This window comes from Fringilla coelebs (genome assembly GCF_963513975.1).
Source record: "Fringilla coelebs genome assembly, chromosome: 21".
Classification (NCBI taxonomy): Eukaryota; Metazoa; Chordata; class Aves; order Passeriformes; family Fringillidae; genus Fringilla; species Fringilla coelebs.
In genome coordinates, this window is record NC_140047.1 from 7,410,129 (window position 1) to 7,436,244 (window position 26,116).

Consider the following 26,116-nt stretch of genomic DNA (forward strand, 5'->3'; position numbering starts at 1 on the left):
CTACTGCTGACCTGCACAGGGCACAAGCTCAGGGGCAAACTTGCCCTGGCTTGGAATGGAAATTCTTCCCCTTTTCTGAGAAAAAGTGAAATCTGAAGCTGTCCGTTCCCACCCTGGAGTTGTCACTTTTGAGCTATGGGACAATCTGGCTATCAGCACCACCAAAACCCACAAACCAGGAAAAACCCATCAGCATGAATGACAGAAGAAAAAATGCTACAATAACTTAAAAACCACTTTTACTATTTTCAAGTTTAAAATCTTCACTACAAGTACCCACACTGCACTTCTGGGGAAGACATGTGGACAAGAAGACAAGCTCCCAAGAGCTTCACATTTACAAAGCAAACAACATTGCTGCTTTTAAAGGATCTCTTTATCTTAGTATTAAGATGGTGGAAAGAAAAATCTATAAAAGCCACTTTGTTTTCTCACTAAAAATTGCCAACCATGAAAGTTCATTTTCCATTAAAAAACTTCATTTATAAGAACATATTTATATACAAAGTTACACCAACCAAAGAGTTCACAATCACCTGCAAACTGATTCACTACAAGATCACACAGGAAGAGCTTCATAGGTAACATCAGCATCTGAAGGTAGTGACTCTTCCCAACATCCATCGCAGGTCACTGACACAAAATCCTTTATTGGTGGAAAATAGGAACAACTCCAGAGGCTTCAGTCCACATTCCTCAGTATCGCCTGTTCATCTTCTTAAACTTCTCATAGTGATAATCATCCGTGGCTTTTTCATTGAGGGGACGTTTGCGATTTGGAGGAGACCCTTCAAAAGAAAGAGAAGACAATTTAATATCCCTGTCCTTTCACAGGAGACATTTCTTGAACTCTGCCACCTCCCTGAGACAGTCCCTCACTATGTGAGGTTATTGCCTCACACCCTTTGCTATTCCACCAAACCTTTGTCAGGCAGCTTTGGCAACACTTCAGTTGTGACCTGCACCACTCCAGCCCTGAGCTGGAGGATGGAGGATGGATGTCTGTCTCTACAGACATCATCCAGAGTTTCAGGTGTGATCTAGAGGTGCAACAGCTCTTGGACCGGGACTGCTCCACTCCCACTGCCTCAGGGCACTCAGAGAAGAAGAGGTAAGCAGAGCCAGATTGTTCTCTGTACAAGACCCCTGAAGGGTTTCAGTGCCTCCCTACAACCATTCAGGTGTGGAACTCACGCTCAGGCTCTGGCCTCTCTGTGTCCCCCACTCTCAGCGGGCGCGGCTTTGGCTCCTCCTTGTTCCTTCGCACTGGTGCATTCAGCTCCTCGTGATAAACTGCAAGAAAGGAAACGTCAGGTAAGGAATATTATCTGGAGCACTCTTATCCACATGGATACATTTCTATGGCCTTTATTGCAAGCCATCTTCACCAGAAAGAACAGAAACTCAGAACCACCCTTCTTGGAATTGGTTTCTGTGGTTAACTAGGCAAGATGGGGCAAAGCAAATTTCAACTGCACTATTTCAAGTGGCCCAAACACTTCACTTCCATCAGAACACACCAACCTGATTCCCATCACCCCTGTAAGCATGGAAGGACACAGCAAAAAGCTGCCTTTCCTTTAGATGTCTGCAGCACCACAAAGAAATTAATTCCCATCTCCTGTCCAATAAGGTCTGTGTTTGCTTGGACACCTGTCTGCTCTGGCAGCCTGCAAACTGCAGTCTCTCCATCACACACCATCATTTCCAGCACACAAGGCACAGCTTAAAGAAAACATCTTGAAATTTATGAGGCAGTGTCAGCTGGGAGTTCAGAAAGCCCAGTCATACATCCCTCTCCTTGCTGATGGGCAGAAGGAAAAAAACAGGGTCTATCTGGGTCTATAGGGTCGATCTGGGTCTATAGGGTCTATCTGAGCATTCCAGGAAAAGCAATCCTGACACACTGACAACATGGACTAATTTCTCTGTCCCAACTGGGTCAGGAGGGACACTCAAGACTTACATCTGTTGTGCTGGACATAATTAACAGCCATGTTGGTGGGAACAAAGGAAGTTTCACTGTCTTTCTTTTTGTTCTGCTGCTCTGCCAGCAGCTTGGCCTTGGCCTCTTCAGTTGAGATGATGTTTTTTATTTTTGCACTGGAAGAAAAAAAAACAAAAACTCATAGTTAGAAAGGGTAGCAGGCCCAGAAGTGCTCCGTGCATGGAATTGGAGGATAGTAATAGCACTGCTGTGGCATCTGGTGCAGTTTTTGAGAAAGGAGGCAGTGCCATAGAGACAGACACTTTGTTTCAAAGGCAAAATGGAAGCTCCTATCTTGGTGCATCACTTCAGTGCAGGACACAAAGGGGTCCTGCAGAAAGCTGCTGGGGTCAGGTCACAGAAGAGCCTTTTCCCAGAAGTCACAGGATGGAGCTGCACTGAGCCCTGGGGCTGTGTAGGACCAATCCAGAACAAGGCTCAATCCTACCCCATCCCAAACTGGGGATATGCAGTCGAGGCATAGGGCTGCTCTGCCAGCCAACAGCTGCTCATCCTGGCAGCCCTGGCCAGCAGATCTGTGACACACATACTCAATCCCCAGGTCCACTTCAGGAATGCCACTCAGCATCTGGTTGGACAACATCTCCTCAGTCTTCTTGGCAGAGGAGACACGGATGTTCTCTGGCAGCTCGTACAGGGAGTCCTCAGCATTCTTAAGCTTCACCTTCTGCTCCTCGTTCTCCACAATTCCCTTTCTCTTCTTCAGCTCAGTCTCAATGTACTTCATCCTAAACAGCAGCACACAAGGGACAGGGCATTTAATTCTGTTCCTGTACTCTGTTCCAGCACTGCTGGAACACAGTGGCATCCCTGTCCTGACAGCTGGGAGAGAGGAAAGAATCATCTCTCCAAAAGCACTCAGCTAATATTAGCAGCAATAATTAATTGTCCAAGAAATAATCAGATCCTCCAAGGTCTTTAACAGCCAGCAGGGAAGGCTCCCACTGGGATTTAGTGCCAAGCTGGCTGGTTGGCACCTCCTGGCTTTGTCCATGGAAAAGCCTTCTCAGGTCCAGGAGGTGGGAAGCGAAAGGGCAGGGGAAACTTTCGGTGAGAACTGGGAAGATGTCCTGGGACTACTCAGAACCCACAACATAAAAAAATAAATGGTGAGGGGCCACCCAGCCTGATTCAACACCAGAGACACAACACAGCATGACTCACATGTCAGCATCTTCATCCCGCCTGTTGGTTTCTGCTGAGAAGGAAGTTCCCAAGTTCAGATCTTCCTCTTCGTTAATCCTAAGTGGAAACAACAATGTTTACAGGTTTTGATGGGTTTTTTGTTGGCTGTTTGGTTTTTTTGGGAGAGGTGTGTGGGGTGAGTTTTTTAAAAGTAATTTAACAAGTCAGAGCAAAAGTAACTGGTCAGACTGCATTATATGAAACTTTGCAAAGTGACACAACCTCTGGTTAATTAATTACCAGCTGTCATTAAATACTAGTCCAGGAAGAGATTTTCAGAGCTCACATGCACTTACCTGTCCTTGCCTCTTTCTTTCAGCTTCTTCATGTCTACCATTCCCCCAGATTTTATCTTAAATGGATCATCCTGTAAAACAAGAAATAACAAAAACGCCTGAAACTTCCCTCTAGTTTAACGCTAGTCTTCAAAATCTGGATAAAACCACAGGAAACATTTAGGAATTGAGCTGTGACATCAGTCCTGCCCCAGGCTGGACTGACACAGTGTTCTCACACCATCACATCTGAGCCCCAAGGTGATGGAACTGTCCAGCACTTACCACAAGTGTGGCTTCTTCTTGCAGCTTCTCTCCCACCAGCAAAGCTACAGCACTGGTCAGGCAGATAAAGAAAGAAGATACAATTCAGCAGAAGGAAACACAATACGGCATCCCTCTCTAAGTCTCCCTGTCTTTTCCATCCTCAGGCTTTAACAGAAAACTCCTCTGTCAGGAACATAATTTTGGCAGTATCTGACATAATGGTACTGGAAGGAGGCAGATGACAAGAGAGAAACTGACTGTCACATCACATCCTGCACAAAACTCAATTTCCCCTCCCCAGTGCCAGATCCCTTACCTCACCCCATTGGGCCGCTTTCTGAGGCTCTGAACTTCTTTGGCTTCCTCAAGTTTTAACCTAAAGAAAAAAAACCATTTGACTTCATACTTGATGCTTTGGTTTTAATTAGTTCATTTTATTTTCTGCAGTTAACATAGAATTTTCTAATCAATTTTGCCCTAAACCTCTGCATATCAGCATCCACTTTCGGGTTTCAAGTTAAATAGATATTTTCTATTTATTTAAGCAATCAGAAAAAAAACCTAAAAACAAGACTTTTGATGGATTTGTTCCTTTCTGATGCTTTCCCTCAGCTGAGGAAGGCAGCACCTAACACTGAAAGGCCTGAAGAAGAAGCCAATCTGGGAAGGACGAGCCAAAATACATCCAGGCATGAGTGACTCTGAAGAAAGCTGATGGCGAACTGAAATCTCAGGAGTTTCTCCCTGAACTGAGAGGAATCCCTAACTGCTGGGATCACGTAAGGCTGTGACGCACGCTGTGACGTCACGCCACAACACAGCGGTTCAACACCATACTATGACGTGACGTCACCGCCCACAGCACAGCCGTACGTGACGATATGACAAGACACGATGTCGTGACATGCGGACACAGCACTGCTGGGCCAAAGCAGACCCGGGTCCCGTCCCGCCCCTCGACCGCCGCAGGGCCGGGCGCCTTAGGGACTCCCGCGGGGCCCGGCCCGGTTCCCCGCCGGCGCCCGACCCACCTGACCTCCTCGGCGAGCTGCTCGTCCTCCTCCTCCTCATCCTCCTCCTCCCTGCGCCGGCGGAAAGATTTCTGGCCCGGCATCGCTCCGGCTGCCGCGCCGCGGCCGCCACACCGCCGCGTCCCTCCCGCTGCTGCGGCGCGCCGCGATGACGCCACAAGCCCGCGACGAGGCCGAGCGACACCGCCCCTGTGCCCGCACCTCGGCCGGGCAAGAGCCGCGGTTCCGGGGAGCGGGGCCGGGAGCCCTCGGCCACCCCTCTCACCCCGGGCCACGCATTCTCTTTTCTGGGAAGACCTCGTGTAAGTCACGAGGCTCGTTCCATTTCTCGCAATGCCGGCAGCGGAGCCTCTGCCGGTGGCCGGTGCCTGTCAGGGACGCCGTGGGGAGAAGGCGCCGTGGGGAGCGTGGGTCCCGCACCCAGATTTGCAGCTCAGTCCCTGAAACGGGACGCGGCTCCTTCAGCCGGCTGCTCTCCGCTGAGCGAGGCGCCGAGCCGCTCTGTTGGGTCCCCGGCCGAACGAGCCGGGGCTCGCCCCTCTAGCACCGGCCCTGGGGGCTGAGCCCCGACTGCTCGGGGAGCCCTCGGGCCCGACCCCGGGACCCCGCGGGTTCAGCGCCGCCACCGCCCCCTCCGCTCGGTCCCTCCCCGCCCCGCCCCGCCGGGCCCGGCCCCCGCTCCTCCCCCGGCCTGCGCGGCACCCGCGGCTCCTCCGCCGCTTCCCCGCTCTGCTTGGGGCCCGCGGCCCTTCCCGGCGGCCCGGCCTGGGGCGGGGGCGGCGACGCCCCGGGCATCCCGCAGGTGAGCGAGGGCCGCGGGCCGGGGCGGCGGGGCCGCGGCCGCGGGGCCGTGCGGAGGGAGGGCGGCCGGGCCGCGCCGGGGATGATGCAGCAGCCGCGGCTGCGGGGGCTCCGGCCCGGATCCTGCCGTGCCCCGGCCTTGGGGCGGCCCTGCACCCCCAGGGGCTGCTGCCGACCCCGGGAGCGGGACCTTGCGGCTTTAGGCTGTTTCTGTTCAGCCTCGCTCGTGTCCGGCAGCTGTAGCGTCTGTCAGGAGGGGACTTGTGTCTTGGGGGTCTGCTGCGCTCAGGAGTGACATAGCGGGCAAGGGGGGGTTTCCCGCAGGTGGTTTTTGCCTGAGAGCTAAATCTCTAGGTGAGTCGTTGTGTTGTGACCTCCCACAATAAGTCAGTGTTCAGACTTGCTCTCCTTTGCGTGTTGCACAGAAACCTTCTGGTTTTCCCATACTTGATGCAGCTGCGAGCCAGCAGCACCTGCTTTCTGCTTCTGCCTTGTCACTAGGGCAGTTCTGAAAATATTTCTTTATTCAGTATCTCAAGTATAAAATGTCTCAGAGCATAACTGCAGATACTTCTTTCTCTTGGTAGGTTATGCAAGACCAGACCTGGTAGTTGTTTTGTAGCTGAAGAGTACAAAGATTTCTTTTATTTGTGCAGTTGCTCCAAAAGATGTCAGCCTGCATGGATCTGAAACTCTTGACAGCTGGCTCTAGCTTTGGTAGGAAACCACACAGTTGTTTTAAGAAAAAAAAAAAACAACAAAAACCTAGAAATGTGTTCCTGTGGAAGGCAGAGAGGCTGAGTTTGGCAGCAGCTGAAGCGACTGAAAGTAGGTTGCAGTTACGGAGGAGCTGTTCTGACATGCTCGTGTACTGTCCTCCCTCGGTGGTGCTTGAGAAAGGCTGAAGGACTTGTTTTAGGGTAACTTCTTTTCCCATCATACACAGTACATTTTGACAAGCACAGTTCAGCTCTCTGGCAGTGCTTTTATGAAATTCCTGTTTTCCTGAGCAGAATTAGAGCTGTGTGTGCCAGCCATAGCTCTTAGGGCAGAGTCATGGGAAGACAGAAGTTGAATATTTCCTTCTGAACAGTCACAAACCTTATTCTGGTGTGTGTGGTCAGGGCTGAGAGGCAAACATTAGGTTTTCCTTGCATTGTTCAGAAAGGCAAGTGCTGTGTGGGAAGATCAGCACCCCAGTGCTGGAGTGTCTAAAGACATGGTTTTGATTTTGAGGAGAGGGGTGGTCTCACAGGATGCACTGAAACCATCCACATCCAGAAGAAACTACTTAACGAAGTATGCTTCAAAACCTGTTCCCAGTTAGCTTAAGCGATGAAGATATGAGGTCTGGAATTCATTTTAAAACAGTATTTTGTTCATTAGATTTTTCTGGGGAACATATGGGAGAGAGATAAGAAGTCAAGGATGCTGAAATAGCAAATGTAGCACTGATTTTTTTTTTTTTTTAATTGGACCAGCTGCTGCATTTGGGGAAAGGGGTCTGTTTTGGTGAAGGAACTCAGAGCCTGAAAAGTCCTATTTTTATGTGTTATTCAAAGCTGCTGTGCTGTTGTCATTTGTATTTTAAATCAATATGTGTTACACGGTGCTATGTTCCTTCTGTGTGAAACTGCATGAAATTTCTCTGTTGTTTGTTAAGCTTTTCTTCACAAGTTATTGAGATCCAGGTCAGCACCCCTGTGGTGTTTTCTACCATACACATATGATTTCTTCTCCCTTTGCTCCTCCCATGAGTTTACTGAGCTCTAAAGAGTGCTGGGAAAACAGTGTAAAATTAGCCTTAAGGTTTATCTTCTGCCAAAACAAGGTGCTAGGCAAGCTTTTCCACTCCCAAGATAAGTGTTACTGATATGGCCTACTTGTTTATAATCTTTCTTTTCTTTTCTCCCTCCTGTCAGTGATTCAGACCAGATAACACTGGGAATTGTTTCAAATGTCCTCAAAATGTGAAAAAACCCAGAGTGTAGCAGCCATGAGGCTGCTGGAGTCATTAACATTGAGTTCATCAGATTTTTCCACTTCTTTATTGCAATGATGCGGGCTCTTCACATCTGCTTCATTTCCAGCCAACTGGAATATTTTGGATCCTTGTCTGTGCTATTAATATCACTTATCTTCTTTTCTACTTTTTTAACAGCCATGAGCAAGGTTATTTAAACTATGCTTAAAAAACACAAACTCTCTTCATTTTTTTTATAGCTGCATGTTACTGAGATATATTTAAAGTCTTTTACATATCCATGGACCACTATAAAAGTGTTTATTGTGTTCATAAGCTATGAAATCATCTGTTCTTGTGGTGCTTGGATGTATGAGCTGGGTGGAACAGTGTTTTGTTATGTTTTGTACAGACTTTGAGTTATGTGGCTCATACTGTTAAAAATCTGCCCATGAAATGGTAAATTCCTCAGAGACTGGAGCCTGCTTATCGGTGTTACAGTTCATTTAAGTCTATTTCCCTCTTGCCCAGCTTCATTTAGAGCTAATCATATTTTTAATGTTTGATGAAGAAGTGTAACAAGGAAATGTTAGATTCAGATCAGCACAGTTGGGTGCATGGAGCTCATAGACACCACAGGCTAAGTACTGGTCATGGGTTGCAGCACCTTTCACTTTTCATCAGGGTTTCATGCAAATGAGCTAATTAGATTTGTATCTTTGCAGCTGAAGCTGTGCCTGTGTGCCAGCACCTCCCAGCATTTCTGAAGGCACATTCCATCATATGGATTATTAGCTTTATTTGTTTCTCTCTCCTCCCCATGGCTTTGCTACTTCCCTGCAACACCTCAATGCAGCCACTCAGCAGTGGGGCCAGACTGTGCCAGATTTGTTTCAATCTCTGAAGCTTAAAGATAGATATGGAACTCTAATATGCAAAACATGCCCAGGTATCATCTTACAATCTGACCTGTAGTGAAAGGAGCCATCCTCTTTGTCCTAGGAAACCCTTCTCACATGAGTGTTGGTGAAAATGGGGGATACAAGGGATGTCTGTCCCCACCTGGATTCCATAGGAGAGGTGACCAGGGATGATCTGCTGCTCAAATCCAAGGTACAGGCTTGTGGCTCTCAGTTCTTTCCCTTTTAGCTGTTGTGCATGGATTTGCATGTTTGCTTTTTGAAGAAAACACTGCCTATCTCCAGAGAGAAACTCTCCTTCCCCCACTGATGTACCCACATGTTCCATAAAACCACCCTTTGTGACCCCACAAATTTCTCATGGTCATTTTATTCTGCTTGAATGTGTCACTTAGCTAAAGTGGTGCAATTGTGTATTTGATTGGAAATGTGGTGAAAGGGATGAAATATTATTAGCTGAAGGTTGGGCTGTTTTTTAGAGCTTTCTCACTCTTTAAGGACTTGGTTACTTAAAAACCAAACAACAAGCCTTCTTTTTCATCAATATGCAGGGAACTTGCCAGTCTTGTGGAGCTGTGGGACCAAACCTCTGGGCTTGTCTTCAGGTAAAAAATGGGTTGATGTATTCATGATGTAGAGGGGCTTCACTCAAATAGCATTTATACTGAAAAAAGAGTGGGGAGCAAAGAAGGGGTTCACAGTAGAACTCTACACTGTTTTTTGATGGATCCCAAGGAGGAAGCTCTCCAGTAACACTGAAAGGGTAACACTGTCACAATCTGACAGGATGTAACAGTTTACTCCTTGTCCTTGCTATTCCCAGTAGGAGATAATAAATTCCCCAGTGTTGTGTTTTAGCTGGGTGTTGCCTCTGCTGCGGAGGGGCTGCAGGGTGACGCCTTGGAAGTGAGGAGGGTGGGAACCCATGGGACACTGGGGCAGGCAGGGACTGTTTATTCTTACACTGGAATGCCCAGGCTTGGGGCTGCTCAGATGAGATCCCTGTTGGAGCAATGGCCTTGGAATGGAGACTTTGCCTGGGTGCAAATCTGGTTCCAGGTTTTCTTAAATCACTTCTAAATTTCTATCAATTCTAAATTTCCATCTTGTTTGGGCCCTGAATAAAAAACAGAGAAAACCAGGAAGATAATTCTGTAAGTTGCTGCTGCTGCTGGGACTGGAGTTACAGACTGTTTTCTAAAGAGTCTAACATGATGTGCCCATTGTGCTTTGGCTCTTTCCCCTCTCTAGATTGGTTGTCCTTATGTTGGTTGTGGGGAGTCCTTTGCTGACCACAGCACACTTCATGCACAGGTGAGCTTTTCTCTGTTCCCCACACTTAAATAGAATTGGATTTTCCCTGTTCTATATCTTGGTAGTCCTGTGCTCCAGCTCAGGCCAGCTGCCAGAGGAGATCTGTTGTTTCATTTTGGATTTCCAGGCCAAGAAGCACAACCTGACAGTGAACCTGACCACGTTCCGTGTGTGGTGCTATGCCTGTGAGAAGGAGGTGTTCCTGGAGCAGCGTCTGGCAGCTCAGCCCCCCTCGCCCCCCAGCAAGTTCCCTGAGCCGGTGGGTCTGTGGCACACAGGGCAGGGCTGGGAGCCTGGGCAGGTTTTGTTTGCCTGGTGTAAAATTAGCCATGTGATTCCTGCCGTGGTGCAATGTTTGCTGTGATGGGGATACCTTCACTGACGGTGGCTGCCTGTAGCCAGGGGACCACTGGCCCTGACTTACAGGGTGTTCCAGCAAAAAGACAAATGACTTAGGGGTGGAAATGAGATGAGCTTTGCAGTCCCTTCCAACCCAAATAATTTATGATGCTATGATTCTATGACTTGAATATCCATTCTGACTTTATTTTTAACCTTTCCAATGGGGTATCTGCATGTGAGAAGAACCTTTCTGTCACATTTTCATTTCCAATGCATGGCCTGTGGAAATTTCAGCTGCCAGACCAGAAACACAATGTACTTGTGACGCTGCTGCTCATTCCTGATGTTTCTTATCACGTGTACTGGAAGCAGTAATGGCACTATTTCCACTCCCTGCTGCCTCAGAGAGAAGGGTAGACAGTGCAACCTGTTCTTCCTTCTCCTTCTACTTTTCTTGAAGGCTGACTTGATTTATATGTAAGATAATATCTCTCACATCTCATCTTTCAAAGCATGCCTGTGACTGATACTTATTTCTCTGTCTTTAATCTAGGATTCTCCTTTGCCTGCTCACCCTCTGAAAGCTGTTCCGATTGCAGTGGCTGATGAAGGCGAATCTGAATCAGAGGATGATGATTTGAAACCAAGAGGTAACTTTGCATTGAGTTGATGAAAGGGCTGGCAGGGCAGCTCTGCAGTCTGTAGAACCTGCACTGAGAGGGTTCCTGGCAGCAGAATGTGGAGACTGCCTAGAAAGGGCTGGATTCCCTCTCCTTGGGGAGGAATATAGAAAGCAGCACATCTTGAAAGTGATTCATCCCTCTCTTGTTTGTGCTTTAGGCCTTACTGGAATGAAAAATCTTGGGAACTCCTGCTACATGAATGCAGCACTTCAGGCTCTCTCAAACTGGTAGGCTTTAGGGCTTTCAGTGTTGTCTTAACTGACTTCACTAAATACCAAAAGTGTCACCTCTGATCTGAAACCTTCATGAGTCTTGCAAAGAGAGATTAGCCAGGCTAGGGACAGAAAAAAAAAAAGTAGTTTTTTAGGGCAACAGAAGTGTTACAGTAGGAAATTGAGGGACCAGCCAGCTTGTGGCTATGTACAAGACTCATGTTTGAACGAATGCTTGAAGTAAAACTTCATCATTTCTGTTGCAACAGCAATTATTTATCCCAGAGAAAGCCGTATCATGTCTCTTTATTCTCCCCACTGACATCATTCTAATAACCTATATCCTAAAATATTCTCTAGCCATCCTGCTGAAACTCAATTCCAGGATCTTTTCTGTACTGAGAGCAGGTTCAGATCAGCCTTTTTCATTTGATCCAAGTGAGGAGTCACATCTGCATCTGGAATCACTTCTTCCTTTAGTTTAAAATCAGTACCTTAAGCATGCTTTTGATAAGGCCTGCATGAAGTTTTGATAAATAAATTGAAGCAGAGGAAAAACTTCTGTGGGCTGAATTCTTCTGTTTTTCCTTCCCTTGTAGCCCACCTCTGACACAGTTTTTCCTGGAATGTGGTGGACTGGTCCGTACGGATAAGAAACCTGCCCTGTGCAAAAGTTACCAGAAGTTGGTGTCTGAGGTTTGGCACAAGAAACGGTGCGTGGTGACCCCTGATCTAACCTGGCCAGGTTTCAGAGGTGTGCTAGTTCTGAGGTCTGGCATCAGCAGAGAGGAAATCTGATCCTCAGGGACAAGTGCATTGTCTGAGGCAGTGATTTAATCCCCTGTGTGGATGGAGATGTGAGGATTCCCTGGGATCCAGGAGATCCCATCTCCTGCTGCTGGTGATGAAATGGGCACATTGATGTCAGTGAAAAGAATTCATTCTTAATATTACAATTTTTAAAAGGAAGAGTTTTTTAAAATACAGTTCCACTGTTGACAATAAAGAAAAATGATGGAGTAAGGGAATACTTGGGGCTATCTCCAAGTATTTTACATGGACTTCAGTGGCCAGCACTTAATTGCGCTGCTCTTGATTAGCAGAGGAATTGATGATTTGGATGTAAAAATGATTCAGAGATTTTTACTGAATAGAGTGGAAAATGCAGGTGACATTTTGGTTTGCTATTGATTCAAATTCTGGACCAGTTCAAAGGACAGTGCAAAATTATGTAGCTCTGTTTAAATCTGAAGATGTCTGCTCTGTGAAATAAATTAAACCCCATCAAAACAGGAATTTAAATGGCATTGCATGTTTGCCTCAAGTTCATTATTAACAAGGAATAAGTAAGATATGGAGCAAGGGGAACTGTGTCTTTGTAGAGGAGGAGGCTGCAGGCTTTGAAGCAATATCATGTCATTTTAACATTGATTGAATTTATCTCATTTACTGGGTGATTCAGCCTGCCCAGATTTTGAGACAAACATGGTGCTGAAAAATCAAACAAAGTAACTAATTGCTAAACTCTGCCCTGGAAAGAATCACTTCCCATGCTCAAAGTGTGACAGAGCTGTAAGTGAAATGTGTTTCGGGGAAGGGTCTCTCTGGAAAGACAGACTGAAATGACTGCAAGGTGTTTTCTGTCTCTTGGTGTGTTTGTCACCCAGCTCATGCAGAAATTTCTGCTCAGGCTTTGCAGGTGCATAATTATCTTTGGCCTCTTTAACTACACACCACACCCTCTGTTATGGCCTGTTAGACAAACTGGCTCCAAGCCCAATAAGCAAACTGACTTTTTCTTTTTTCTTTTTCCATGTCTAAACAGCCCGAGTTATGTTGTTCCAAGCAGTCTATCCCATGGAATCAAGCTTGTCAATCCCATGTTCCGAGGCTATGCACAGCAGGTGGGGCCTGAAAAAATCCATGCCATTATTCCAAAGACAGAGGGAATTTCATTCTTGCAGTGGTGGTGCTTGTGTTTAGAAGGAAGAGCTTGAGCTCGGGGGTCATGGCCTCTCTGTGTCAATATCAGTGATCTGATAGAGCACTTGGGTGGGATTTGGGAGAGCTGGATTCTTTTCCAGGCTTGTCTCTGGCTTGTTGGAACCAAATCAGTTAATTTCCTCGTGTCAGCTTGCTCACCTCTGAAATGATGGTGGTCAAATCCTTTATAAATAGCTTTGAGATCTACTGATATCTGCTCTATGGGAGTTTGGTATTATTTATTCATGTCAGAGCTGAGGAACCTGGATAAATCCACGCTAAAAATTCAAAGATATGAATGTTCTATATTCTTTTTCTGGGGAATTACAGCAAAACTAAGTCTTATTTAAAGGTAGTATCCTTTTTTTCTTTTGAAGTCTTTATCAGTGGAGCTCTTCTGTTTGCTCTTTATGACAAAACGTAAACAACGAACTATGATTAGAAAATTTACTAGGGAAGTGACAGTGCATCAAAACTGCGATAGTGACAAGAAATCAAAACAAAGAATAAAAATAATGATTAATGAAAGAACTTCTGTATTTATCTTTGATGTGAAATACGTTGGATTGGAAAACTCTGATCTGAAGAGATAAATTTGAAAGGTAGGCAGGGCAGGCTAAAAGCCAAACTTCATAAAACAACTGAAAGGTCGTAATTAACTTTCTGCAGTTGTCAAAATACCAGCTTGCTTTCCAGCAGCTCCTTTGAAGCCAATGTATCAGCTCTTTTACCATGTATTATGAATGTAGGAGCTTGCAGCTAGACTGTGTAGCTTTGAATTTCTGGTTCCTCTCCCTCTTTATTAAAGATTTTAATCTGCCCTCTCTAAGAGGTGGCTTGCCATGAGCAGAAGTCAGTGTTCCTAAGATGTGTTTGTGGGAAAGAAGCTCTTCTCCAGGGCCTGCTGTTTTCATCAGGTTTCTCCTTCCTTTTTCCCTATTATCTGTGGCAAACCCTGATAAATGCTCTCCTGGTTTGCCTTCTACAGCTGCTCTCTGTCTTGTCAGTCTTTCAGCTGAAGATATTCAGATAAAAAATTGGGCCTTTAATTATGTAGGAATTAAAGCATCTGTGTAACAGACAGGCCCTTTGGTGCATGGCCCTGCTTCAGCTGGGTCTGTGTGCTGCAGAGCAGGCTCACCTTTGTGGGCACTCTTGGAATCAGCTGTGCATGCAGCCATCTCCTCTTTTGCCCCTCTCATTTGCCCCGTTTCTGGCTGGATACTGACATGGAATCTTGGTTTTCAGGACACGCAGGAGTTCCTGCGCTGCCTGATGGATCAGCTGCACGAGGAGCTGAAGGAACCCGTGGTTGCAGAGACGAGGGACCTGGACACCAGCGACCAGGAGGACAAGCGCGAGGGTGACCGGAGCCCTTCGGAGGACGAGTTCCTCTCCTGTGACTCCAGCAGTGACAGGGGTGAAGGAGAGGGCCAGAGTCGGACCTCAGGGAGCATGGGCAGCAGCTCCCTGGCAGAGACAGAGCTGCTGATCCAGGATGAAGCAGGGAGAGGGATCTCAGAGAAAGAGAGGATGAAGGACAGGAAGTTCTCGTGCGGCCATCGGCGCAGCAACTCAGAGCAGGTGGATGAGGATGCAGATGTTGATACTACGATGATGCCGGTGGATGGCAGAGCCTCACCCGAGATGCTGCCAGCTCCCTGTCCTGCCAGCCCATGTAGGACACCAGGTATACCCTTCTTTCAGTCGGGATATTTCCTGGAAGATGTGTTACCATCCTCCACAGGCACTGTGGTGTAGTGCAATGGCAAACACATAGTGTGATTGTTCCTTCTCTGTGTTTCAAAAGATTTTGCATCCAAGGTTTTCCTCAGTCCCTGCCTTTCTGCACAATTGCTTCTGTAAGGAAGTGTACTTGGCGAGCCAGAGAGGTGCTTAGCTAGGCTGTGAGCTGAGTAAAGGCACAGCAGTGAGAGCTGCTTCTGCCAAGCCTGCACTGCATTGATGCTTTTTACGAAAAAAGGTTTGGTATGTGTATGTTTCTTTATTTGATATGCTGGCCTGGGGAAATACTAACTGTGGAAAAGGCATGGCAGAAGGTATTTGCTAATGTTGGACTATGGACTTCAGGGAGAGAAAAAGGAGAGGCAGTTAGAGCATTTCTGTGTCTCAGGGAAAAGAAAAGAGCAGCAGTGTGGAGTCACCTCAAGCTGAACATATCCGATCTTTCAACGCTTCTTTATGTAAGAGTCTTACTCTGCCAGCTGGCACTGAAGGCAGCAATGCTGTCTGTGTGGTTTAGGGCTACAGGAGCAAGCTGCAAAATCTAATTAGTCATAAGTGTGAAAAAATGGCAGGTTGTTTTCTGGGGTTTTTTAGTATGTCATTATTAGCTGTTAGGTACAGCTCCGTATGCACTCCTCCCGTGACTGAGGGAGCTGTGTCTGCCAGCCTGTGCAAGCAGCACAGTTAATGGACACTGAACTGTGCCTTTGAGAAGGATTCTGTGCTGGAACACAGAGCTAGGCTGACACAGATTGCAGTGGAGTTGCCTTTCATAACTGGGGTTTTCAGCAGTACTCTTTTCCCTCCCCATTCTCCCAAACAGAACCTGACAATGATGCCTATGTGCGCTGCTCCTCGCGCCCCTGCAGTCCAGTCCATCATGAAATGCACTCCAAGCTGTCCAGCAGTCCTCCCCGCTCCAGTCCTGCCAGGCTTGGACCTTCCTACATACTCAAGAAAGGTAGTGCAAAGAGGGATTGCTGGGAGGCAAAGGGGGGAGCATGTAGAGGAGGGGAGAGCAGGAATCCATCATGAATTCTTGATTAACAGATGTAAGAAGTGCTGGTTCCCCTGGACATCAGCATGTTCTAAAATAGTATTTGGCAAAGACTGCAGTAAACCTGCAGAAAGTCAAGCTCTGGGCACAGTGATGTTCTAGTGTGTTCTTATACTGGAGCCTGAAATGATCCATGTCTGCATCTGTGTGCTGTGTTTGTCATTAATGAAATTGCTCACAAGTCCCAGGCACAGGCTCTGTCCCTTTAGGGGAGTGTGGAAATACATAAACATTTGTCTGCCAGACTTGAATTTCATGGCATGTGGGCCAGAGAGCTGTAAGATGCTGTTACTGACAGAGCTTCCTGCCTCTTGGACATCTTGGGCTCACAGGAATGGAATTAGGGCTGCAGATGTCCCTGCAGTGCTGGGAGCACTGTCAGGCTGCAGAATGGAGCCTGGCTTGTGTTGTTATCAAACTGGTCCCTTCATCCCAGAGCAAATTGCATATCAAAATCCCTCAGTGCTGCACAGTCTGCAAACACAATGGCTTGTGCTTGTACCACTGTCCCTCCAGCTGCTGCATGAGGACATTCTTTCTTCAGCCCCTTGGCTGAGGTCAGCACAGCTGCAGATGTTCTGGCTGCATGAGAAGCACTCTGTCTGCCTGCATGTGTGGGGACGGGGTTTGTTGTTAAACAAAACCTTGTATTTGGCCAGTCCCTGCTGTGGAGAGTCCTCTCCAGTGCAAGACACTTGGGGAACACGTGGTAAACGTCAGAGGGGAGAAAAAGGGACAAAGTACAAAGGCAGAGGGGGAGAGGAAGTGAAATGCAAAGCTTGGAGCAAAGTGTCACAAGACCTCAGAAAACCAGGGACTGTCTGTGGCAGGGCTGGGCTTCTAAACATATAAAAGGCTGGAAACAGGAGTTCCAGTGCAACAATTTCTGCCACCTGAGAGCCAGCTGGTGTTGGTTCAGTTGGCTTCCTCTCCCACGGAGCAGCAGAATCCTCCATTTCTCTTCACAACTTGCCTCACCATGTCCCTGGGATGGGTCTGAACATCAGGACAATGCTTGTCCCATGTTCTTATGTGGTTGTGTGCCTCTGTGGAGACTGGAGACTGAGAGGGCCGTTCCTTGTTCTCCAGCCCAGATGCAGGCTTCTGGGAAAAAGAAGAAAGAGCTCCGGTACCGCAGTGTGATTTCCGACATCTTCGACGGCTCCATCCTCAGCCTGGTGCAGTGCCTCACCTGTGACAGAGTGAGTGTCCTGGGCCCTCCCAGTCACCAGCACGGGCCTTGTGCTTGTAGATCTTTTCCTAGGGAATGATGATGTTCTTTCCAAACCCTGTGGGATGCAGCTAATGTGGCCATAGGTGATGGCAGGGCAGGTATGAGAGTCTGCCGTGCCAAAGAGATGTGTTTCTGTGTTTGCTGATCTGTGTTACTGAGTTGACCCAGCAGTATCACATTCACATTAGGAAACTGAGTCCAGTGCTACAAAACCCATGACAGAAGTCAGTGCTGACAACAGGGAAGAATAATTAGCCACAGGGAGTTGCTCCTGCTGCCAGCTCAGGTTTCTAGCCTAGGCTAAATCCAAGCAGTGATAAAAGGTGATGAAGGTCAGGTGTCAGCTCCATTACACACATGGGAAACCCTGACCTGTTCCTCTTGGATATTTCCAGGTTTCTACAACAGTGGAGACGTTCCAGGACCTGTCACTCCCAATCCCAGGGAAAGAGGACTTGGCCAAGCTGCACTCTGCCATCTACCAAAATGTGCCAGCCAAGACAGGAGCATGTGGGGACAACTATGCCTCACAGGGCTGGATTGCTTTCATCATGGAGTACATCCGGAGGTGTGTTCCCTTTGCAGGACCTCTGTTCTCTGGGATTTGCCCTGCAGTGCTGGAAGGCAGCTGTCCCTAACCAGTGGTGTTAATTTAGCTTTGGGATGTCAGCTGGAACCTTTCCTTGGAGGACAGTGTGTGGTACCTCACAGGGCTTTGAGCTTTTTCGTTGGGACCAGATGTTACTGCTCCTCTAGATCTGTCACACACCTTGGCAGCTCTTGTGCAGCTGATCACCCCTCACTGCTGCCTCACACTTGCCCTCCAGAGCAAATTAATTCCTGGTGTAGTTTTCCAAATAATTTCCAGTTTGAGTATGAACATCAGCTGAGAGCAGCTGTGCTTCCCCTGCTCCTCTGGGATGTGAGATGAGCTTAGGACCTACAGCTAGAAGGAAATTTATCATCCACTTGGGGTTTTGTGTGCCAAAGCATTCAGCTGTTTTATTTATAACTCTTAATCCCTTCTTCTCTGCAGATTTGTGGTGTCCTGTATCCCTAGCTGGTTTTGGGGTCCCGTGGTGACACTGGAGGATTGCCTTGCTGCCTTTTTTGCAGCAGATGAGTTGAAGGGTGAGTTTTTTTGGTGGGGTGTGACAGCATGGAGGAGCATTCCATATGCATTTGAAGACAGATTAAATGTCTAAGAAATCCTGCCTTGTTGTGTCTTTAGAGACTGGCAGTGCCAAAGGGTGGCAGCTCAGCATCTCTGAGCAGGAGGGAACTTTTCTACCTGCTCAGGGGTGGGAAATCTGGGTGAGAGTGTCCTCAGTGAGGAGCAGGCAGAGCTGTGGGTTGGTTGAGTGCTGTGGCTCCTCAGTTTCTTCACTTTCTCATCCTTCCTGCTAATTGGCTGCGTCCCTTTCTTGCCTACGCTTACTGAGAGGAGTTGTTTTGATCTTTTCTCATCCCTGGCCTGCCCAAAAGGCTCTTAATCTGCTTTCTCTGCACTGTCTGGAAAGGTAGCTGTGTCAGCCTAGTATGCTCTGAGCAGCTGCATAATGGCTCTCTTCTCTCTCTGCAGGGGACAACATGTACAGCTGTGAACGGTGCAAGAAGTAAGTTGGCATTATCTGTTTTGTGTCACATGTCTGGAGTTTTATTTCTGGAATTTCATTTCTCTGTACTGCTGTCAGATATTTTGCTGTGTCCTCTGCCTGGACAATTCTGCTGGAATTCAGGATTTGTCTTGGATTCCAAAGGGAGCAAGACCCAGCTATGCCTTTGCTGTAGAGAGTCCTCACAGCTCGTTTCTTTTCCTCCCTCAGGCTGCGGAATGGAGTAAAGTACTGCAAAGTCCTCCGGCTCCCAGAGGTAGGTAAAAGCACCTTGTTTCCTAATTCTCTTCTAGCAGCCACTGAGGAGGTCAAGAAGGCCAGAGGTAGAATAAAACCAGCAGGTTTTTTGGTGGCAAAAATATCTAATCTGTATTTAGATCAGAAGAGACATTCTCAGTCTAAGCTGATGAGCCAGCAGGATTCATGAGAAACAGGCAAAGAACTCCTGCAAAGATCAGGCACACAGAGATGTGCTGTGCTCCCAGAGCTCCATGGCAAAACTGCCCTTTGGTGTCCTCTGTCCTTGGTTTTTTAGATCCTTTGCATCCACCTGAAACGGTTCCGGCACGAGGTGATGTATTCCTTCAAGATCAACAGCCACGTCTCCTTCCCCTTGGAGGGGCTGGACCTGAGACCCTTCCTGGCCAAGGAGTGTGTGTCCCAGATCACCACCTACGACCTCCTGTCTGTCATCTGTCACCACGGCACGGCTGGCAGTAAGTGCCTGTCTGGCAGAGGAGCAGGGTGGGAGGAGTGTGGGTGAGGCAGGGGGGTGGTCAGGAGCAGCCAGCACCTCTGCTGGGCTGAAGGGCAGCATGAGACCCCCTCCATTCTCAGCCTGAGCAGCCTCTGCCCTTTGGAAAGTGAACTGAGCAGCTTCTGACAGATCCCCTGCAGATCTTTCAGCCTCCCCACAGGCTTGGCTCAAACCCTTTCCCACTGTTCAGTCTTGCTGAGAGGCTCTTCCAAGGAAGGCAAATCAGGGTGACAGTGCCAGGCTCTGCTGCTCCAGCAAAGCTTGCCTGAACAGGAATTATCCTTTTTTTTTTTTCTCTCTCTCTCTCTGTTCTGTGCCAGCAGCTAATCCTGTTTGTGCTGCTGACATTATCCCAGGCCTGCCTTCTGTCTGCACTGCAGATCCCAGCAGTGCTGTGCTTTCTGTTCCAGGTGGCCACTACATTGCCTACTGCCAGAATGTGATCAATGGCCAGTGGTACGAGTTCGATGACCAGTACGTCACCGAGGTCCACGAGACCGTGGTGCAGAATGCAGAAGCCTATGTGCTGTTCTACAGGTGAGCTGTGCCCTCAGCCCCTTCCTGGGCACAGAACACCTGGAAATGCATTTCCCACATGGAGTTCTCCTTCCCCTGCTCCAGGAAAAGCAGCGAGGAGGCTGTGCGAGAGCGTCAGAAGGTCGTGTCCCTGGCCAGCATGAAGGAGCACAGTTTGCTCCAGTTCTACATCTCTCGAGAGTGGCTCAATAAATTCAACACCTTTGCTGAGCCTGGGCCCATCACCAACCACACCTTTCTGTGCTCCCATGGAGGTAAGGGCTGCTGGACCTGGGAGCAGCACCTCTGATGCTTCCTGGTGCGTTAACAAACGAAGGAAAAAGCTCCAGCTGCCATCCTGATCCGGGGAGGCTGCAGTGGGATCCTCTTTGGCAGAAACTCCAGCCTGCTCAGGGAGGGATGAGACAATTACCCATTGTGCTGCTGGTTGGAGGCCTGGGGGGATGTTTAGTACTTGGAAACAACAGTTTTCAGTTCTCTGTGTTTAAAAACAAACCTGCAGAAAGCAGATAGGGCAGGGTTTATCTGTGTTACCCTGTCAGCAGGGCTGGCCCTCCGGGTTTGTTTGGAGAAGGGAGCTGATAGCACTTCTGACTGCTGCTGATACATCAGCCATGCTGGGGGACATTCAGTGTTTGTAAATCTCTCTTCTAAATTGGAAATTAAGCACTTGATTAGAAATTAGGGCTGTGGATTAAGAAACCTCCACAGTTAATGAATTTATGACTGTCTTCCATTAGCAAAGAATGCAGATTCTGGAATCGGAGTTCTCAGAATGGAAAATCTGCATTCTTATCTGTGTCTGTTGTACACACCAGTAATGAGATCCCTGATTAACTCTTCCACTTCTTTCTTCTACAGGGATCCCTCCTAATAAATACCATTACATTGATGACCTGGTTGTGATTCTGCCCCAAAATGTGTGGGAATATCTTTACAACAGGTGAATATGGTCATTCCATTCTTTCTCCCAGTACTTGTACAGTGTCCTGATCTAAGCCAGGATGAGCTGTATCAGTGCCTGTCCCACAAGAATAGCAAGAGATAAACCAGAAGAGCAAAAGTGTGGCTGAGTAAAGGGAGTTCTGTGCCCTCAGCTGCAGATGCACCTCCCTCACCAGCATCTGGAGTAGTATAAAAATCCTGTCTGTAGGGCTGGGAAGAGTTTCCATTCTGCTGCAGTTCTCCATTGCCCTGCCTCTCCCTGTGCCCAGGTTTGGGGGTGGCCCTGCTGTGAACCATCTGTACGTGTGCTCCATTTGCCAAGTGGAGATCGAAGCCCTGGCCAAGCGCAGGAGGATCGAAATCGACACCTTCATCAAGGTTGGCATGGGAAGCACCTGGAGCAAGGCAAAGGGCAGGGCTGGGGAATGCAGGCCTGGAGAACTGCCTGCTTTCCAGAATGGGATCTGCAGCACAGCCAGGAGCTTGGCCTGGGGGTTCCCCAGTGCAGAGGGGCAGCTGGGGCACGGCAATGCTGTGCAGACAGAAAGTGTGAGACAAAGTGTGTGCCTGCTCTGTGAGCAGAACAGGGCGTGAGGAAGGAATGACATGGGGTTCTTCTGGAGAATGGCAAGGCTGCCTTACAGTTAATGGAGGGCCCCCCAGGCTCTCAGGAGTGACTAAGTCCTTGCTGTTTCTCTGTTGCTGCTGTCCCAGCTGAACAAGGCTTTCCAGGCAGAGGAGTCTCCAAGTGTCATCTACTGTATCAGCATGCAGTGGTTCCGGGAGTGGGAGGCCTTTGTCAAGGGCAAGGATAATGGTAAGGATCAGACACTGGGGGAATGGAAGCGAGTCCATTTGCTGGGCCTTGGCTGAGCACTGCCCCTGGCTGGGGTGACAAGGCTGGGCAGGGTTCAGGCACCAGCTACTGGGGCTGCCTGCAGGTCCCCAGGTCAGGACAAAAATGATCAAGAGAAGTTAGGAATCCGGAGGCAGCAAGGATTTTGACATGTTTGTTCTCCTGCAGAGCCCCCTGGACCAATTGACAACACCAAGATTGCCCTCACGAAACCAGGTGGCCACGTGCAAGTCAAGCAGGGTAAGGCTGGTTCTTACTGCCTGAGGTGCTCCTAAAAGGTAAAAGAGACTGTTCCACTGGATCTGGCTGTGCATAGTGAAGTCACAGAGCAAGATGGTGTTGCAGAGGATGACAATTCTCTACCCAGCCCCTGCCCTGAGTGAGCCATTTCTCCAGTGGCAGCTCCTGCATGACCAGATTGCTGCTGTGACTGGTTCTGCAGACCCCCAGCTCCTTGCCTTGCTGCTCCCCAGGCCCCTTCCACCACTCCCCTTTGTGCTGGAGCTTTGATCTTGTGTTGCTTTTGATGTGGTCTTCTCTCAGCATCTGTTGTGGTCCAGCTTCCAAAGTTAAAACAGCCTCAGGTTGTGCCTGGCAAAGTTTAGATTGGATATTAGGAAAAATTTCTATATGGGAAAGGCTGGCGGGGTTTGGAACAAGCTGCCCGGGGCAGCAGTGGAGTCGCCACCCCTGGAGGGATTTAAAAGATGTGTGGATGTGGTGCTTGTGGACATGGATTAATGGAGAACACACTGGTGCCTCCAGCAGGAGGTGGCACTGCCGGGGCTTTGTGGAGGGCCCACCGGTGTCTCCTCCTCCTGGGCTGGGCCTTTGGGGGGAGCTGTTTGAGGGGAAATCCTGGCGTTGTGGTGCCCTGACCTTTCCCTTCTGCTGCATCCGGTGATCGCTGTTTCCCTTGCAGGTGCTGACTACGGGCAGATCTCCGAGGAGACCTGGGTTTATTTAAGCACCCTGTACGGGGGGGGGCCCGAGATTGCCATCAGACAGAACGTGGCCCAGGTGCAGGAACTGGAAAACCTCCACGGGGAGCAGAAGATTGAAGCAGAGACACGAGCAGTGTGATCTGTGCAGAGGGGGCAGGGCAGGGACGGCACAGGTACCTCCGTGGGGACGGGAGGCTGGCACTCCTGCGGGGTCCAAATCCTCCCTTGTCTGGGACTCAAGGTGTGTGCAGCTCCCCCAGCACTCCCAGGGCAGGCAGGCTTCCTCCTCCTCCTCCTCTCAGGTGGCCCTGAGCACGGGGTGGTGCTGGGAGAGACTGGCACAGAGCTGCACCTCCCCTCTGGCTGAAGCGTGGTCAGAGGCTGCAGCCACAGTCGCAGGGTTGTCCTGAGCTGAGCCCTCTCCCTTCCCTTTGCTTACACCAAACCAGCACTCCCAGCTTGGCCCCAGTGCACTGAGCTCTGCTCCTTTGCAGGTTTTGCTTTTGGCACTTCTCTTTTTAATTCAAACATGTAAAGGTAATGAGACATTATTTATGTTTCCAGCAGGCAGTGTTACAACCAGAGAAACCTGGTTTTGAGTCTGAGCCACGGGGTCTCCTGTGGTTTTGTGCTGGTGGTCTCTTACAACTTCCTAGTTTTGCTCTTTATTGAATTCTTGCAAATTCAGTTGCAGTCAACTAAGAAGTTTGGAAAGAAGCTATTCCCTTCTCCTTTCACTCCCAAACCCACACCTTCATGGTCCTGCACAATTTTATTTTCTCCTTGTGTCTGCTCTCCTGTGTTCAGCAGGTTTTTGGACAACAAGGCTGGAAGGCTCCTCCTTCCCAAAGCCTTCCTCAGACTGACCCTGCCACGAGCCTGTGTCTGTCTCCCCTCAGCTGGTGAGGAGCTGAGGGGGTGAAGCTGAGGAGGGGACCCAGAGGGGTCACCTGGGGCTGGGGCCTGGCTGAGCAGGGCCCAGGCTGGTGCAGCAGCTTTTAGGAAGGAGCTCTTAGTGCAAACAAGCCCCACCTGTGTGCTGAGGTCATTCCAGATGTCCTTTGTGTGTACAGTGGCTCATTGAGTCAATTTGCTCCCAGATCTGCTGCCACCATTGCAGCAGAGACAGAAATGAGGGTAAAAAGAGGCCAAACTCCACTTTTCTCAGCAGGGCTTTCCTAGCATGCTTTTTGTTCATCTTGCAGCAAGGCCAGAGTTGAATCTTTGCAGGCAGAGCTGGGCCTGAGGAGCCAAACTCTGTTCATGGTGTGGGAGATGCCACAGCACCTGAGTGGTGCCAGGCACTGCATGGAGCTGGGACCTCCTGAGCTCCTCACAAAAAATGGGAGGGAGGGAAAGGCTGCTCCTTGACTTAGAGATAGAAAGGGGTAGGACAGGAGAATTTGAGAAGAAAGACATGGCCTTCATGGTTTTTTTTCTTTTTATTTCCATTTTGTTTTAGATAAAGTATTTGTTGCATAAAGCAACTTCTTTAAAAATTGTCTGTAATTGATTCAGCATTTCAATTTTACAGTTCTGTTCATGGGATTCTTGTTTAGACCCAGCCAGACCCTAGGGGAGGTCAGAGAAGGAGCCACTGTTGAGATTCTCATTGTTCCAAGCTGTCTTTATTCCCCAGTGCAGCAGCCCTGGGCTGTGCTGCAGAGCCTGCAGGGCTGCATGTCTGTGTTGTCTGTCTGTGTTCCAGAGGGTGCTGTACAGACTGTAATGACACTCCTGTGCTTCAGTGTTAGACCTTGTGCTGAAAGTGGTACAATAAATACATGTGCATTCAACAAGGCCTGCCTTGCCTGGTGAGAGGGGCAGGGTGGGGAAGGAAGAAAAAAAAAAAAGAAACTTCAATATAAAATAAAATCCAAACTTCCTGCTGACCAGAGGCTGTGTGGGGTCAGATCCTTCTGGGCAGCAGCAAGAGGAGTCTGAGGCCACTAAACCATCCTGAGCCCCTTCAGCCCTCCCTTCACCTTTCATTAACCCATTGCACCTGAGAGTGCCTCAGGAAGCCTGGGGGGTCTGGATGTGCTGCTCATTGGCAATATTGTTATCCTGGAACTTGCAAGGGAAGGAGCTGAAGTTTCATTGAGCTGTTCCAGGATTCTAAAAGTTTCCTGTCACTGTTGCGTGGCCAAATATCCCTGCAGGTCCATTTCCCTCCCTTGGTAACACAGTCAGCAGCCTGTTCCCAGGGAACACCAGGCTCTGGGACTGGGAATTTACAGTTTCAAAAGCAGCCCCAGGGGCTGGAGCAGCAGGAATTCCCTGCCCAAGTGAGTGATGCAGCCTCAGCTGGAGCCTGAAATGTTTGAAGCAGCAGAGCTGGAGCTGGGTAATAAGAACATGCAGTTTGTTCTTGAGCAGCTTGGAGTCACCTGTCCAAACTTGGATCTTACAAAGAAATCTCTCACCTGAGCAGCTGAACAGCTCCAAACCTTCCCAGAGACACCAAGAACTGCCCCCAGGGACAGCTCAGGGACCACAAACAGCTCCAGGGCTGCTCTGGCAAAGCCCTGATTGTGCTCTGGGTTATCTCTGCCCAGTCAAGCACTTGAGGGTTAATTCTGCATCCTGATTTCACCTGAGATCCAACTGCAGCCTTGCTTTCCTCCAGCTCCACTGGAGGCAGCTGTGGCACTTCTGAGCACACCTCAGACAGCTTTGGGAGCCAGTGCTGATCTCTTATCAGTTCTCTTTGCAAATCATTTCCCCCTTTGCTAATTGCAAAAATGAGGAGCAGAAAGAACTGTTCATGCAGTGGGGACTGATGGAGCAAACCTCAGTGTTAGATTATCTGCTCCCTGCCCTCAGCTCAGTTCCTGTTCCTGGGAGCAGAGCCATTGCTCTGCTGTAACTGTGACACAAACACGCCATACAAAAACCTTATTTCATTTTCTTCTCCCTTTTTGTCAGCTCTACACCCCCAGCTCTCCCCCACCCCTTTGGTTGTGCCTTTCCTATTTTAAGTCAGCAGTGCTGATTCTGTGAAAGATAAATCCAAGTGAGAGCCAGAGGAACACCCCCACCTATTCATTATTGCCCAAAACCAAAGACCAGCAGCCTGTCACAAACAGCCCTGATCTGTCCTGAACTGACAGGGATGTTAATTAGTGCTGGCAAAGAACAACTGAAATCCTGCTGAAGAAATGTAGCAGCTTGAATGTATTAAACAAAAATAATCTCTAGATTATTTGTCAGATGAAAGGAGCACCAGGTGTCACCTACTGAGTGGGAAAACTGCAAATCTTGGCTCTTGGATGGGCTCTTTGCAGTCACAAGGGGACTGGAGCAAGGGGTGATGGAGAAGCTGGCCAAGAGCTGGGGGCTTTTCTCTCAGCTAGAGACACACACACTTTATTCACAACCCTGCACACCAGAATGGAACTGAACATCTCAGCCAGAGTTCCAGAAATGTGCCTGGGTTT

At 48.7% G+C, this 26,116-nt stretch overlaps 2 protein-coding genes across 5 annotated transcripts; one reads left to right on the forward strand and one right to left on the reverse strand.

Moving 5' to 3' along the window:
* Nucleotides 1-217: 217 nt before the first annotated feature.
* On the reverse strand, nt 218-4,979 carry LOC311161931 (splicing factor C9orf78). 2 transcript variants are annotated; one of them, XM_084219956.1, is made up of 9 exons: nt 4,767-4,979; nt 4,052-4,111; nt 3,754-3,805; nt 3,490-3,560; nt 3,173-3,250; nt 2,539-2,736; nt 1,967-2,103; nt 1,195-1,293; nt 218-788 (listed from the first exon to the last, which is right to left on the reverse strand). In XM_084219956.1, the coding sequence occupies exons 1-9, from the start codon at nt 4,847-4,849 to the stop codon at nt 697-699; spliced, it is 870 nt and encodes a 289-aa protein (XP_084076082.1). In that variant the 5' UTR covers nt 4,850-4,979; the 3' UTR covers nt 218-696. The 2 variants fall into 2 exon arrangements, with proteins under 2 accessions (XP_084076082.1, XP_084076083.1); XM_084219957.1 differs by having other exon boundaries at nt 4,772-4,903.
* USP20 (ubiquitin specific peptidase 20) lies at nt 4,967-24,756 on the forward strand. 3 transcript variants are annotated; one of them, XM_084219954.1, is made up of 24 exons: nt 4,967-5,068; nt 8,533-8,643; nt 9,002-9,055; nt 9,702-9,764; nt 9,892-10,023; nt 10,660-10,756; nt 10,947-11,016; nt 11,601-11,714; nt 12,827-12,905; nt 14,233-14,674; nt 15,554-15,691; nt 16,877-16,989; nt 17,417-17,589; nt 18,058-18,152; nt 18,604-18,637; nt 18,848-18,893; nt 19,173-19,353; nt 19,805-19,931; nt 20,016-20,185; nt 20,793-20,874; nt 21,146-21,254; nt 21,591-21,693; nt 21,901-21,972; nt 22,655-24,755. In XM_084219954.1, the coding sequence occupies exons 2-24, from the start codon at nt 8,563-8,565 to the stop codon at nt 22,813-22,815; spliced, it is 2,736 nt and encodes a 911-aa protein (XP_084076080.1). In that variant the 5' UTR covers nt 4,967-5,068; nt 8,533-8,562; the 3' UTR covers nt 22,816-24,755. The 3 variants fall into 3 exon arrangements, with proteins under 3 accessions (XP_084076080.1, XP_084076079.1, XP_084076081.1); XM_084219953.1 differs by lacking the exon at nt 4,967-5,068 and adding an exon at nt 5,447-5,568; XM_084219955.1 differs by lacking the exons at nt 4,967-5,068; nt 21,591-21,693 and adding an exon at nt 5,447-5,568 and having other exon boundaries at nt 22,655-24,756.
* Nucleotides 24,757-26,116: the final 1,360 nt, after the last annotated feature.

Bases quoted from the DNA above. Each gene is read 5' to 3' on its own strand.
- LOC311161931 (XM_084219956.1), bottom strand. From the start codon at position 4,849: ATGCCGGGCCAGAAATCTTTCCGCCGGCGCAGGGAGGAGGAGGATGAG. The intron at 3,561-3,753 runs GTAAGTGCTGGA...CTTGTTTTACAG, and splicing joins AAGAAGAAGCCACACTTGTG to GATGATCCATTTAAGATAAA. The intron at 1,294-1,966 runs GTAAGTCTTGAG...CCTTTCTTGCAG, and splicing joins TTATGTCCAGCACAACAGAT to TTTATCACGAGGAGCTGAAT.
- USP20 (XM_084219954.1), top strand. From the start codon at position 8,563: ATGGGGGATACAAGGGATGTCTGTCCCCACCTGGATTCCATAGGAGAG. The intron at 11,715-12,826 runs GTGCGTGGTGAC...ATGTCTAAACAG, and splicing joins GAGGTTTGGCACAAGAAACG to CCCGAGTTATGTTGTTCCAA. The intron at 21,973-22,654 runs GTAAGGCTGGTT...TTTCCCTTGCAG, and splicing joins CCACGTGCAAGTCAAGCAGG to GTGCTGACTACGGGCAGATC.